The sequence below is a fragment of the Silurus meridionalis genome, chromosome 14 (assembly GCF_014805685.1).
Source record: "Silurus meridionalis isolate SWU-2019-XX chromosome 14, ASM1480568v1, whole genome shotgun sequence".
In the NCBI taxonomy this organism is placed as follows: Eukaryota; Metazoa; Chordata; class Actinopteri; order Siluriformes; family Siluridae; genus Silurus; species Silurus meridionalis.
The window spans coordinates 2,567,915-2,582,691 of NC_060897.1; the positions used below are offsets into that span (position 1 = coordinate 2,567,915).

The 14,777-nt window shown below is 41.2% G+C and overlaps 1 protein-coding gene across 4 annotated transcripts; it reads left to right on the top strand.

Annotated features, from left to right (window-relative positions):
- Window positions 1–832: 832 nt before the first annotated feature.
- Window positions 833–14,529, top strand: kat7a (K(lysine) acetyltransferase 7a). Of its 4 annotated transcripts, XR_006927865.1 has the most exons (16): window positions 833–1,025; window positions 2,694–2,835; window positions 3,643–3,780; window positions 4,067–4,294; window positions 5,118–5,200; window positions 5,296–5,382; window positions 5,575–5,655; window positions 6,033–6,143; window positions 6,445–6,636; window positions 7,269–7,358; window positions 8,433–8,573; window positions 9,299–9,392; window positions 10,424–10,570; window positions 10,651–10,757; window positions 11,602–13,976; window positions 14,358–14,529. XR_006927865.1 is itself a non-coding variant. In XM_046866416.1 (15 exons), exons 1-15 carry the CDS (start codon window positions 1,011–1,013, stop codon window positions 11,698–11,700), a joined length of 1,755 nt encoding a protein of 584 aa, XP_046722372.1. In that variant the 5' UTR covers window positions 833–1,010; the 3' UTR covers window positions 11,701–14,529. The 4 variants fall into 4 exon arrangements, 3 of the variants coding, with proteins under 3 accessions (XP_046722372.1, XP_046722373.1, XP_046722374.1); XM_046866416.1 differs by having other exon boundaries at window positions 11,602–14,529; XM_046866417.1 differs by having other exon boundaries at window positions 8,445–8,573; window positions 11,602–14,529.
- Window positions 14,530–14,777: the final 248 nt, after the last annotated feature.

Here is a 14,777-nt window from a genome sequence, read left to right on the forward strand (position 1 = left end):
TTTAAATAATACTTGAAATCAGTCTGTGTGTGATGAATCTGAGTTTCAGTTTTTGTATTGAATTACTAAAATAAATCAACTTTTTGATGATATTCTAATTGAGATGCACCTGTTGTGGATTTCTTTTATTTTTGGATTGAGTTTGAATGTTTATGTTGACTGGATTTAAAACTGATATAGGAAAAAATATGTAACTGTATTTTGATAAAGAAATGGATAAGTCACATTTTCATGCAAAATCTTTTATTATTAGCTAAATTCTATCTACACAAACGTAAATGGTCAGAAGATTGACAAGGACTTTCAAGTAGAAAAGCAACCAGAAATTTGGATCCACTCGTATCCAAAATCATCATCTTCTTGTTTTTTTTTTTTTTTTTTTTGGTATTAACGGTATATGTATACCATTCCTGTCATATTATTAAACATTTTCTATCCGTTCATTCAAAAATGTCATTTGTAAAAATAAAGGAAGTTAGCAATAAATGTTGGGGAAAGAAAAAAAAGCATAAATGTTACCAAAAAAAGTGCACAAAATTGAAGGTGTCGACTCTTTAAACTGACTCGTATTTAGTGAAGTCTGGAGCCGACTCGCGCGTCTGAAATGTCAAACGTTTTTTTTTTTCTTTCGCTAAAAATTGGTAAGCATTTAAGTGTGAATTAAAAACGTGTCAATCGGTGAATATGGTATGACTACGAGGAAGAATTCGAGCTGGAGTATGATTAAGGCCGACTTTGCTAAAGAGTCGAATAAACCGATTCTTTTGAGTTAGAAGTTGCTCGGGTTGGCCAGAGAGCGCGCGGTATTTATTTGATCGTTTTGGACCGGAAGTTGTGCAGCTTCGAACCGGAAGTTGGGCTTGCAGCGCGTACACATAGCAACGCAAAGACCGTTTTTAGGGTAAATAAAATAGAGACGTTATTGCGGTGAAACGGGTTAAAAATCAGGGCTGCACCAGACGAGTTTTGGGGGAAATATTTGGCAGAATCCAGGAGCTTTTTGCACAGTTATGCCTCGAAGAAAGGTGAGTTGTGCAGGCCAGGAAGTAGGTTTTATAGCGCAGCTGAATGAGAACACAGCTGGAGGAATGATAGATCCATCATCTGTCTTTTTTATATAAAACAAATATAATACAAAACGAATAAAACAGTTCTCTTCTAGTGTGCAAATGACCATGCTATGATGTGTAATGAATATATGCTGTGTGTGTGTGTGTGTGTGTGTGTGTGAGAAAGGAGGGGGGTACAAACTTATTCACACCAGGATAAGTTTAGTACACCTAATATATATTTTCATATTAATGTATTATTCTCTTCTTTCATAACCTTCTCAATGTATTTTTAATTTCATTTCCGGCATTCTACAATAATACTGAAGACTTTTAAACTATGAAAGAACGTGTATAGAGTTATGTCGTAAACAAAAATAAACCCTGTTATTTATTTATTTATTTTTAATTTCTTCAAATTATCCTCCTTTCACATTGCTGACAGTTTTGCACACTCTTGGCATTCTCTCAGTCAGCCTCATGAGGATGAGTTCCCATAGGTGTCGAGTGCTTGTTGGCTGCTTTTCCTTCGCCATCTGAACCGGATTAAGATCGGCTGATTGTGGAGGCCAGGTCGTCTGAGACATCATTCTCCTTCTTGGACAAATAGCTCTTACAGAATCCCAGAGGTGTGTTTGAGGTCATTGTCCTGTTGGAAAACAAATGATGGTCCCACTAAGTGTAGACCAGATGAAAGATTTTTTTGTAATGACATCACATCACATAGCCATGCTGGTTAAATGTGTACTGAAATTGGACTAAATGACCAACATGTTGCCTACAAAGCACCTCCACACAATCACACCTCCTTCTCCATCGTCCGTTCATCCTTTGTACGTCTAACAAAGTCAGTGTTTAGAACCTAAAATCTCAAATTTGCACCCATCAGACCAAAGGATGGTTTTCCACTCCTTTAATGTCTATTGCTTGTGTTTCTTAGCCCAAGTAACTTCCTTTTGCTTGTCGTTCCGAAGTAACGGGCTTCTTTGCCACAATTGGACCGCGAACTGGACTCTGAACAGTGGATGTTTAAACAACGAGATATAAACTTGATATAAATCAGCAGTTTGTGACACTTGTAATTCTGTCCTCTGCAGCAGAGGTAGCTCTTGGTCTTCCTTTCCTGAGAAATTCCTCATGAGAGCCTGTTTCTTCATTCATCATTTATCATTAACGGTTCTGGAGACTGTACCCGGGAATGTATTTAAAATTTTTGAGTTTTTTTTCAGATTGACTGACCTTCATTTTTTCCTTTAAGTGATGATTGATCTTTTCTCTTTCTTTAACTGAGTGTTTCTTGCCATAATATGAATGTGTACAGTAGGTGTAGTAACAGGATTCACCTTTTATTCTGCACAAGACAACTGATGGTCTAAAGCACATTCAGAAGGCAAGAAATGTTTCAAATAAACTCTTCAAAAGGCACAACTTTGATATTTTTCTTTTTTAATCCAGATGTTTGAAGTGAACGGAATTTGATTCCTGAAATAAAAATTGAAAATTCTTTTGAAGTCTGATCAGCAAATTGTTTGGATAATCTGCATATCAGAGAAATAGTATTCAATACACACACTGTAGCAAATATTTTTCTGTGTGTGTGTGTGTGTGTGTGTGTGTGTGTGTGTGTGTGTGTGTGTTTCCCAGAGGACGGCCTGCAGCAGCTCTGACGGTACGGAGGACTCGGATTTCTCAGCCGAACACACGGACAGCTCTGAGAGCGACAACCACGCCGTGAAGACCACACGCCTCACACGCTCCTCTCTCAGACTCAGCCAGAGCGCACAAGGTACCTGCTTTAAACAGGAAGTCGGTGTCGGAGGCTCCGCCCACGCCATCGCTCCAACCAATGATTATTAGATATGATAATCCAACACGTGTGGACGTTTCTGTAAGATAATAAGAGCAGGTACAGTTTTCAGTGACAGCTCCACTGTGATGCTGGGAAGGAAGAGGAGTAGTGAAGAAGGCGGGGAAAGAGGGAAGGAGGGAGGAAAAGGGAAGGAAGGTATAGAGAGGAAACGCCTGAATAACTAGGACGGAAGAATTAAATAGAAAGTGGTGGAAGGGAAACTAGGAAAGTAGAAAATATTGATATTAAGGGAAGGAGCGATAGAGTGGATTATGGAATGAAAAAGGGAAAACTAGGAAGTGAGTGGGGAAAAATACAGTGGAAGAAAGGGAGAAATAAAATGGAAGAAACAAGGGAAACTCAAAAGCAAGGAAGGGAAGAAAGTACGAAGGACAAGAAGGAAATTTAAAGGTATAAATAAGGAAGGAAATATACTGGAATGGAAGAAAGTCTCACAAAAATACACACACATTTGATTTAAGGTGTGAAGATTTAAACATCTGGAATAGAATTAATCAATTATGTATAATAATTAAATGATATATGCATACATTTAATATATAAACTTTAAAAACAAGTGTTAAAATGCAGATTTTGAAAACAGACATGTTCCTGTTGTAGGAGACTGATGGAGGATTGGAAAATTAGATTATTGGATGAATGTGATTGGTTTACAGGGTGATTAAATTAACTTCTCTTACTCTGTTTCCTTTCTGTTTATTTTTATCATTTTTTTACCCCCAGCCCCGGTCGTGGTGGTGGATTTCTCAGCTCGCCGTGTGACCCGTAGCCAGCGGCACGAAGAGCCGGCCCCACCCAAAAAATACCCTCTGCGCCAGAACCAGACGGAGAGCGAACGTCACAACGAGGTTTCAGACCGGGGTAGGAGGAGAACCACCGAGTCCAGATCCGTTACTCTGATCCATCCATCCATCCATTCATTAGTCACTCAATCAATTCCACTGAGCTCCCTCAGAATGCTCGTGGATGGTTGCGGCTTTTTATTAATTAGTCCCTGTTTCTGTTATGCTGCTGTGTTAATTCAGTTTTAATGCTCGTTATTCTGACCCCTAATGGTCATTTATGGTACTACATCATTGCTTGCTTGGGGAAAATGTTTTGTTTTGGTTTTAAAATGAGAAATATTCTTCTTTTTCTGTCTGTTCAGCGTCTGCTGTGAAGCAGGACGACTCTCCTCCCCGCACCCCCACAGGTTTGGCACGTTCCTCGGAGTCCGACGCCGACGTCTCCAGCCCTAACGCATCCCAAGACGAGAGGCTGGCTAAAGAGCTGTCAATCAAAGAGTCAAGCCACGCCCACCGACCCAAACGTCGCCGCTTCCACGAGAGCTACAATTTCAACATGAAGTGTCCCACACCCGGCTGTAACTCACTCGGTACACACGAACACCTACACCTTCATTCTCACACCTTCTTACCGTCATCTTCATCTTCTGAACATCACCTTTACCTTAACACACTTATTTTCTCATCTTCTCACTTTCACCTTTACACTTTACAACCTTCTGAACTTCTCATAGTTCCACATTTTCACCCTCTGACTATCTGATCTTCTCACTTTTACATCTCCTGACCTTCTCACAGTTCAATCTGACCATCTTATCTTCTCACTTTTACATCTCCTGACCTTGTCACAGTTCCATATGACCTTCTCACATTTACATCTTCTGACCTTCTCACAGTTCCCCATTTTCACCCTCTGACTATCTGATCTTCTCACTTTCACATCTCCTGACCTTCCGCAGTTCCATATGACCTTCTCACTTTCACATCTCCTGACCTTCTCACAGTTCCATCTGACCATCTTCTCTTCTCACTTTCACATCTCCTGACCTTCTCACAGTTCCATCTGACCATCTGTTTGTTCTTCTCACTTTCACATCTCCTGACCTTCTCAACTTTACATCTTCTGACCTTCTCACAGTTCCACCTTTTCACACTCTAAGTATCTGATCTTCTCATCTTTACATCTTCTAAACCTTCTCACAGTTTCACCTTTCCACTCTCACAATCCCCCTCTACATAAAATCTTACACTTCTCTCAGTCTCAAACTTTTTCTCTGTACTTCATTCTTTACCTATTTCTTTCTCTCCTGAACTATTATTGACCATGTCTTTTATTTTATTTTTATTTAAATGTAGTTTCTTTCTTTTTTTTTTTTTTTTTTTTAAATTCATGAACTTTTTTTCCTCCCTCAGGTCACCTGACAGGAAAACACGAGAGACACTTTTCCATCTCCGGCTGTCCCCTTTATCACAACCTATCAGCGGACGAGTGCAAGGTGCCAATACTTATGCTCCGGCCGGCGGTATTGAGTTGTGTGCTTGTGGAGGAGGTTGAAGTGATGTAATAATGAGTTGTGCTGTTCTGCCGCAGGTCAAGACGAGCTCTCGGGATAAACCCGCGGAGGAGAGGACGCTGTCTCAGAGCCAGGACGAGAACCGACACTTCACGCGCCATCAGGTAACCACGGCAACCCGACAAATCCTGGCGCTCTTAAACGTTAGAGGTTAAAAATGGATGCTGAGATACGGGTGAGCAGTGGCCTTCAGCGCTGAAGCTACGATGCTGACGTAGATAAGTAATGGTTCTTATAGTCACGAGTTCAGCGTCTGAGCCCAGGCCTGGTTTCACTCACTGACGTTTATTTCTCAGATGCGCTACAAAGAGAAAGTGACTGAGATGAGGAGGAAGAGAAACTCGTCTGCAGTCAAGGAGCAGAAAGATAAAGACACAGTGAGCTGTCTCTCTGTCTGTCTCTCTGTCTGTCTCTCTGTCTGTCTCTTTGTCTGTCTCTCTGTCTGTCTCTCTGTCTGTCTTTCTCCCTTTCCATCTGTCTCTGTCTGTCTGTCTCTTTTTGTCTGCCTGTCACTCTCTCTTTCTCTCCCCCTATTTATCTGTCTTTTTGGTCTGTCTTTCTGTCTCTTCCCTCCCCTCTTTTTTTTTCTCTCTCTCTCTCTGCATGTCTGTTTGGGACTTTCTTTCTTTCGTATCTGAGACACAAATATACATAAATTACAAAAAGATGCAACATTTTAGTAACTGTTTAATTTTGCGTACATTTTCTCTCACTCCTCCCTCTCTCTCTTTCTTCCCCCCCTTTCTCGGTGCAGGAGGACACTCGGAGCACCAGCTGTACCCATGAGCCTCTGCTGGAGAACATTACGAGTGATTACGACCTGGAGTTGTTTAGAAAAGCACAGGCACGTGCCTCGGAGGATCTTGTAAGAGAGAAAATTCATCACATTTTATCCCTCGTTTTTTTCCCTCTTCTCTTTGCCTTACTTCCCTGTGAGACTTACAGCAGCCCAGCGTTACGGCATGACCTACAGGAGTCCCTCTTTCTTCTTCTTCTCCTCCGCCTCCTCGTCCCAGTTCCTTTTCTCACTATCTTTTTCTATTTCATCTCTTTTTTTTTTTTCTTTCTATTGTCACTTGTTCTCTCTCTCTCTCTCTCTCTCTCTCTCTCTCTCTCTCTCTCACACACACTCACACAAACACCCTGAGTGTGTTATTTCTCTCCAGGAGAAAATGCGTCTCCAGGGTCAGGTAGCCGAGGGCAGCAACATGATCAAAACGATCGTGTTCGGCTGTTATGAGCTGGACACCTGGTACCACTCGCCGTACCCGGAGGAGTACGCCCGCCTCGGCCGCCTCTACATGTGCGAGTTCTGCCTCAAATACATGAAGAGCCAGACCATTCTCAGACGACACATGGTAGCGCTTTGTCCGAATTTCTTTTACTACCAGCCGTATAGTAGGGGTCGACCGATTCATCGGGACAGAGAGTTGATTGCTGGCCACAGATACACAAAAATCTTAATTTTTAATTAATCATTTAATTAATCAATTATCTGCAAATAGAATACAACCTGGCTATCAGTATCGGCCGACCCCTACTGTATGTTTATAGCTGCTATAACTTAAGCGATGCACCACATGGGCAAAAGTATGTGGACACCTGAGCATTAGATCGCTATGTGTTTCTTTTTGAACATCCCATAATTAAAAAAAAAAAAAAAAAGCTCCACTCTTCTGGGAAGACGTTCCACCAGATTAGGTGAGGGGGGTGAAGTGAGGGTTGAGGGTCAGAGCTCTACAGCAGGAGATCTTCCACTCAAACTCATAAAGCATATCTTCATGGAGCCTCCTAGTTCTAGTTCCAGTGCCCCCAAAGTATACAGCTCTGTGCCTCCAAGTTTGTGCTAACAGCTCGAGGAAGAACCACTGGCTGGAAAACCCAGGTGTCCCAATACTTTTGGACCACTTAATGTGAACATCTTATAAAAAGTTATCGGGAAGTAATCTATTTTCACCACGGTAACAGTTACACACATTTCTTTTGTCAGGCGAAGTGTGTGTGGAAGCATCCACCTGGAGATGAGATCTACAGGAAAGGCCCCATCTCGGTTTTTGAAGTGGACGGCAAGAAAAACAAGGTATAAAACCGTATTCGTTTTTTTTTTATTGTTTATATTTGAAATCCGATTGGCTTCACGCCAGAGCTTTTCACACCGCACTTGTTCTCGGTTATCATCAAGATTTTGTAGTTTTAGAAGTGGTACAATTTATTTATTTATTTTCTCTATCTGTTTTATCACATATAGGTGTAGTAATCGAAATTTCACAATACCGCATGTGATCGATGCAATATTTCCTGTCCGAACGTCTAATCTGAGCATCCGATACTAACTTCGTAGGGGAATTTAATTGTTTGCGTTGAATTACATTTATAAATAGTCGAATCCAAATATCCAATGCAGACCGTAAGTGTATCTGTTACTCCCCCACTAGTTGATGTAATGGTAAAGAAAATACATGGTTATGTTTTATTATTTATAAAACATTTATTAAACTCATTCCAAGATACGGGATCAGGTTAAAGTTTTGTGGACAATCGTTAAGATTAGCAATTTGAATGCATGTAAGTTAGTGGTCGACCGATTAATCGGCATCGATGGTTGATTGCTGGGTTCATCGATTATCTGCGAAAATCCACATATTATTTTTCCCGTATTTTGTCATTACGAGAGCGGCCTCTAGAGGCGAATCACTGGCACTGCATGCTGGTCGTTTTTACACAGGAGACGACGCGCTGCACGGAGAGTGCTATATTGTATTTATTATTTATCGTCAATTAAATATATAGTTATATTTATTAATTGAAATATTGTTCATTTCCTTTAGCACATTCTCATGATTTATTTACTGTTTTTTTTTATTATTATTTTATTTAAATAAGGTGTAAAGTTCAGTAGTATTTAAAACCGTCCACTGTAAAAACTATTGGCTGATTAATCGGATATCAGACGATCATACGATCCAACCTATTTATCAGTATCAGTAAAATCCACTATCGGTGGACCTTTAATTTAGACGTCCTATAAAAATTGTGCGCCTTTTGTGGTGTCCTTATACTTTTGGCCAAACAGCATGTGTTTTTGTATATTTATTTATATAAAAATATAAAATGTGTATAAACAGGAATCAGAGTATCTTTTAACATGTAACAGATTTACTGCCAGAACCTGTGTCTCTTGGCGAAGCTCTTCCTCGACCATAAAACTCTGTATTACGACGTGGAGCCGTTTCTGTTCTACGTGATGACCGAGGCAGACAACACGGGGTGTCACCTGGTCGGCTATTTCTCCAAGGTATACAAACATCTTCCTGTTCAGGTTTTTTTCTTTTCTTGATTGTCGTGTAACGCAACAAAATAAATAAATAATGAGACAGTAGAAAATAATGGATAATAATAAATAATCTATCATTTTTATAATAAAATAAGACAGATCACCAAATTCGTCCAACGAGAACAAGGGGGCATGGCTAATAACCGTCAATCACGTTTCTTGGTAATACAAAAAAAAAGTTTTGCTCTTTTGATTTTATTGCAGTTTACACGCAGTCAAATTAACCTCATAATAAATAATTATGTCCAACAGGTTACTATTTTTATTGATTGATTGATTGAATAGTTGATTTGAAAGATTGATTTAATGGTTGGTTGGTTGATTGATTAATTGTTTGGTCGGTTGGTTGGTTGATTGACTGATTGTTTGGTTGATTGATGGATTGGTTAATTGGTTAGTTGGTTGATTGGTTGGTTGATTGATTGATTGATTGATTGTTTGGTTGGTCGGTTGGTTGGTTGATTGGTTAATTGGTTGGTTGATTGGTTAATTGGTTGGTTGATTGATTGATTGGTTGGTTGATTGTTTAATTGGTTGGTTAATTGATTGATTGGTTGGTTGATTGAATTGTTGATTGGTTGACGAGTTGGTTAAATATTTAGTTGGTTGATTGATTGGTTGATTGAATGATTGATTGATTAATTGAATGCCCACAAACGATGAAGCCTGTTTTGTTCTGTACGCAGGAGAAGAACTCGTTCCTGAACTACAACGTATCCTGCATCCTGACCATGCCACAGTACATGAGGCAGGGCTACGGCAAAATGCTCATCGACTTTAGTGAGTATGCGCAAGTTCTGCATTCATTTACAAGCTTAAACAGGTCTTTTTCTGACGACCATGTAACACCACCTCTTACGCTCATTGAGAAGTCAGAATTTTTTTCCTTTTGTTTTCGTGGTGTTTTAACCGTGGTCTTTCGCTGCTCCAAATCTAATTCGCTGTATTACGACTACAAATGAGACCAATACCAATCAGCCAATCAGCTTCCTGATATTAGTGCGACTCTCTCTCGGATCGTACCACAGACGCAAAACAGATTTTGTTTTTTCAGTTATGGGGAAGTGCGACGTTTATCGATAATTAGCTCAAAAAAGAAAATCTATTCAGGGTTTGGATAAGACCAGTCGCTAACTACATTCTTAACGCCGTTAAAACGGTTTTAAAGTCTAAATTTAAAGTCTTACATTTGACCGAGGTTTGTATTAACGTGCTCGTTCTGGTACATTATGGTTTCTATGGCGACGGCTGGTTCACGAGGACTCCGCATCACTACAATATCTTTTACATTCATTTGATATGATTTGGTTTAATATTAATGGAAGGAGTCTCCAGTGTCAGCACTGTGTAACAGGTAAAACTGTAGCTTATGACACACCAACACGTGTCCCAGGACGTCCTGCTTCACTTCTTAAAGAGGAAAAAAGACTGATGGAAGCCGATGATAGAACAGATGTTTATACGCTGCTAAAATGCAAAATCAGAAGCTGACTAGCTTTCAAAGAGTTCATTAGCTCTGTAGCAGGAGATCTTCCATTTGAAAGCATATCTGCATGGATCTGGCTTCGTGCACAGGGGCATCGTCATGCTGGATACAGGTTCGGGGGCTCCTAGAAAAAGTTCACGCTACCAAAAGCGTCCAAAGAATTGTGCACAATTGCACGCCTCCACGACGGTGGAAGAATCTGGAAAGAACGGTGGTGTCCCAATACTTTTGGCACAATGTGTGTATCTGTACCACAAAAAAAAAAAATTATAATTACCACCCTGATGTCCAGTTTGAGATCAAGACGTCTTCTGTGTGTGTTCAGGTTACTTGCTGTCCAAGGTGGAGGAGAAAGTGGGCTCTCCTGAGCGCCCCCTGTCTGATCTGGGTCTCATTAGCTATCGGAGCTACTGGAAAGAAGTGCTGCTGCGCTACCTGCATAACTTCCAGGGCAAAGAGGTGTCCATAAAAGGTAAAAAACAATGCAGAAAGCTCCTCCTACACTGCACGCGTGTTCTTTGCATGTATATTGAAACTTTTTTCTTTCTGCAGAGATCAGCCAGGAAACGGCGGTGAATCCGGTCGACATCGTCAGCACGCTGCAGTCGCTCCAGATGCTGAAGTACTGGAAAGGAAAGCACCTGGTCTTAAAGAGACAGGTAACTTTTAATCACAGCGACCTGTATTTTTATTTCCTATACATGGCTAAAGGTTTGTGGACACCTGAGAACATCATCCTGTTCCACATGAAGTCTCCATTTGCTTACAGTAACCTTCATCCTTCTGATGTTCCACTAGATTTTGTGCTTCATTCAGGCACAAGGGTGTGTTCGTAAAGTCAGGTAGTGATGTAGGTGAGAGGGTGAGGAGGCACCCAGTGCAGTCAGTTCACATCAGAGGTGAGGGTTGGAGCTCTATAGCAGGAGATCTTCGACTCCAACCCATGGAAAGCAGATCTTCATGCAGTTGGATTGGTGCGTTGCTCCATTGCTGGAACATGACATGCAACCACATCCTGTACAATTATGTTTCTCCAACAAAAGAGTTTGAGGAAGAACTCCCCCTGGTCCTCCTTTTTCCTGTCGAGCATCAACAGCATGAACTTCTTCAGCAGTTTGAGTTACAGGAGCTCCTCTGTTTGATCAGACCACACGGACCAGCCTCCACGCCACACGTGCATGACCCTGTCACCAGTTCACTACTGTTCCTTCCTTGGAGCACTTTTGATAGATACTGACCACTGCAGACCAGGAACATCCCACAAGAGCTGCAGTTTTGGAGACGCTCTGACCCAGACGTCTAGACGTCACAATTTGTCACTCAAATCCTTAAATACATTTTCCACTTGCTGCCTAATAAATAAATCCACCCGCTAACAGATGCCATGATGAAGAGTCAATCAGTGTTACTTACTTTAATGCTCATCTGATCGGTGTGTGTGTGTGTGTGTGTGTGTGTGTGTGTGTGTGTGTATGTGTATTAACTCCGACTGTGTGTCTTTAGGACCTGATCGACGAGTGGAGATCCAAAGAGACGAAGCGAGGCAGTGGAAAGACGATCGACCCCGCGGCACTGAAATGGAGTCCACCAAAAGGAACCTAACGGACATCAGCACCTCCCCGACACTCCTGTCTTCGCACTGTAGTCACTGTTAGAGCCTGCGTGAGGCGCTAGTGCATGACTAGTTTCAGACGTATTGCGCTAAACAAACAGTAGGTCAGTGTTTCCCTGATCCTGTCCTCCTGCTGAAGTCACGTTAAAACTGTGAGGTCTACAGGAACTTCTCAGAGACACGCTAATGATCACATGATGCTCATGTCAGTACTGAAAGCTTTTCAGTTTGTTACAGCTGTTCTGAACCCCCTTTCAGTCTATTATATCAGTACTGAAAATGCTTCACTACATTACTTCTGCACTGAAACCGCTTTCAGTACGTTAAATCAGAACCCAAACCCAGTTCAGTACATAATGTGGCTACTGAAAGCCCTTTTAGCAAATTACGTCGCTACTGAAACGACTTTCAGTACAATATATCACTACTGAACCCCCTTTCAGCTAATTAAGTTGCTGATACATCACATTATGTCGCTATGGAAAAACTTTCAGTACGTTACACAGCTACTGAAACCCCTTACGGTTACTTTGATGCTCAAAACCCCTTACGGTTACTTTGATGCTCAAAACCCCTTACGGTTACTTTGATGCTCAAAACCCCTTTCGGGTACTTTGATGCTCAAACCCCATTCGGTTACTTTGATGCTTAAAACCCCTTTCGGTTACTTTGATGCTTAAAACCCCTTTCGGTTACTTTGATGCTTAAAACCCCTTTCGGTTACTTTGATGCTCAAAACCCCTTACGGTTACTTTGATGCTCAAACCCCTTTCGTTACTTTGATGCTCAAACCCTTCGGTTACTTTGATGCTTAAAACCCTTTCGGTTACTTTGATGCTTAAAACCCTTACGGTTACTTTGATGCTCAAACCCCTTTCGGTTACTTTGATGCTCAAAACCCCTTACGGTTACTTTGATGCTCAAAACCCCTTACGGGTACTTTGATGTTCAAACCCCTTTCGATTACTTTGATGTTCAAACCCCTTTCGATTACTTTGATGCTCAAAACCCCTTTCGATTACTTTGATGTTCAAACCCCTTTCGATTACTTTGATGCTCAAACCCCTTTCGGTTACTTTGATGCTCAAACCCCTTTCGGGTACTTTGATGTTCAAAACCCCTTTCAGTTACTTTGATGCTCAAAACCCCTTTCGGGTACTTTGATGTTCAAACCCCTTTCGGTTTCTTTGATGCTCAAAGTATTATTTCACTACTGAAACCCTGTTCAGTACACAATGTCGATTATGCTGAATCTTTCAGCACGTTACCTCGGTACTAAAACTCTTTCCAATACATTACATTGTTACTGAAACCCCTTTCAGTACTTTTCCGTTCCCGAAGCCACTCGTACCGTATGAAACACCTGAGCAGGATTGGGGAAACGCTGATCCAGACCTCTCCAGGTGCTGATAGAAACGTTTCTAGCATAGGAACCACTTCCTGTAACTTCTTTTACCGCCATCGTCCTTCACCGCGTTCTTGGTCCTGCTTCTGCTGTGCACGTGAGCGGGTCTCGCTCAAACACACTCCTGAACAAAGACGCACTAACGTTTAAAGGTTAGGATTATCCGTCTTCTGTAAACGCATCCAACGTGCATCGCTAACACTTTAACATTAGCAGAACTGCCTTCATCCTAACTTTATGAATGGAATAGCAGCTAAACAAGGTGGACGTGTGCCACTTAAAGGAGAAGTGGAGCCAAAAATAAAATCTCCACAGTTTTCCACTTCAACCTTCAAATCTTATTAGCGTAAATAATTAGCCGTTACAGACTCAGTGTTTTTTTTACTTTTACTACATACACTGTAAAACCAAAAGTATTGGGACACCTGAAACCCGTGGTTCCTCCCCGAAAGCCTGAAGTTCAAGGCACACAATTATATAGAATGTCTTCAGATGCAGTAGCATTTAAATGTCCCCCTTCACTTAAACTACCCAAAAAAACCTGTTCCACCATGATGATGCCCCTGTGCACAAAGCCAGCTCCATGAAGATCTGCTTTGCATGGGTTGGAGTGGAAGATCTCCTGCGATAGAGCTTTAACCCTCAACCCTATTCAAAAAGAATCACACAAATCTCCATAAGATACATAACAAAATCTGGTGGCACATCTGTCCAGTCTTATGGTGGGGTCTCCACAAACTTTTGGCCACGTTGTGTATTTTCGAATACATCTGGGGACCGTGAAATTCTGCTCCAGGCGTATCTTTAAGTTAATTTTAATTGTGTGTGTGTGTGTGTGTGTGTGTGTGTGTGTGTGTGTGTGTGAGAGAAAGCATGTGCACTGAGCTCCTGTTTGGAACCTTGTTATCAGATTTGGTCACTAGAGGTCGCTAAAGGTGACTAAAAGGTACTCGATCTTGACGGTTAAATCAAATAAGCTCCACAACATCTGGACCATCTGGATCGATTTTACTTATTTATATCACACTGAGCTCATCCAGAAAACTTCTGTTTAACTTCGATTAATGTCCAGGAGTTGTACCAAATAACCCATATTTATCATTAATTTATTGTTATTGTTGACCCAAATATGGACTTTTAAACAAAAGAAATAACAATAAAATGCACTTATTTTGTAAGCTAATGACTAACATGGCAGCTTTAGATGCTCTGACCCCCTGAGCCGTTTATGTCCTGGGTCAGGTGTGTGTGTGTGTGTGTGTGTGTGTGTGTGTGTGTGTAATGAGATGCAGAATAATTTCCCTCACTTCCTCTCACTCTTCATAATGCACTCGAAGCACCCCTGCATGGTCCTGATGTCAGTGTGCAGTGTTTCCTTCTACTTCCTTATCGAAATAAACTGACCGGATTAAAATCACACGCATCAGTGTGATCATTTACAGTTAAAACGATCAGACCTGCTCATCTGTACAAATTCTAACATTCTTAACATGGCTTAATGCGTTAAACTTGATCAAACTGTGTTAGAGAAGTGAAGAAACGAGTGCAGGCAGGGTGGAGTGGGTGGAGAAGAGTGATAGCAGGAGTGATTTGTGATAGAAGAGTATCTGTGAGAATTAAAGGGAAAGTTTATAGGACTGTGGTGAGACCTGAGATGTTGTC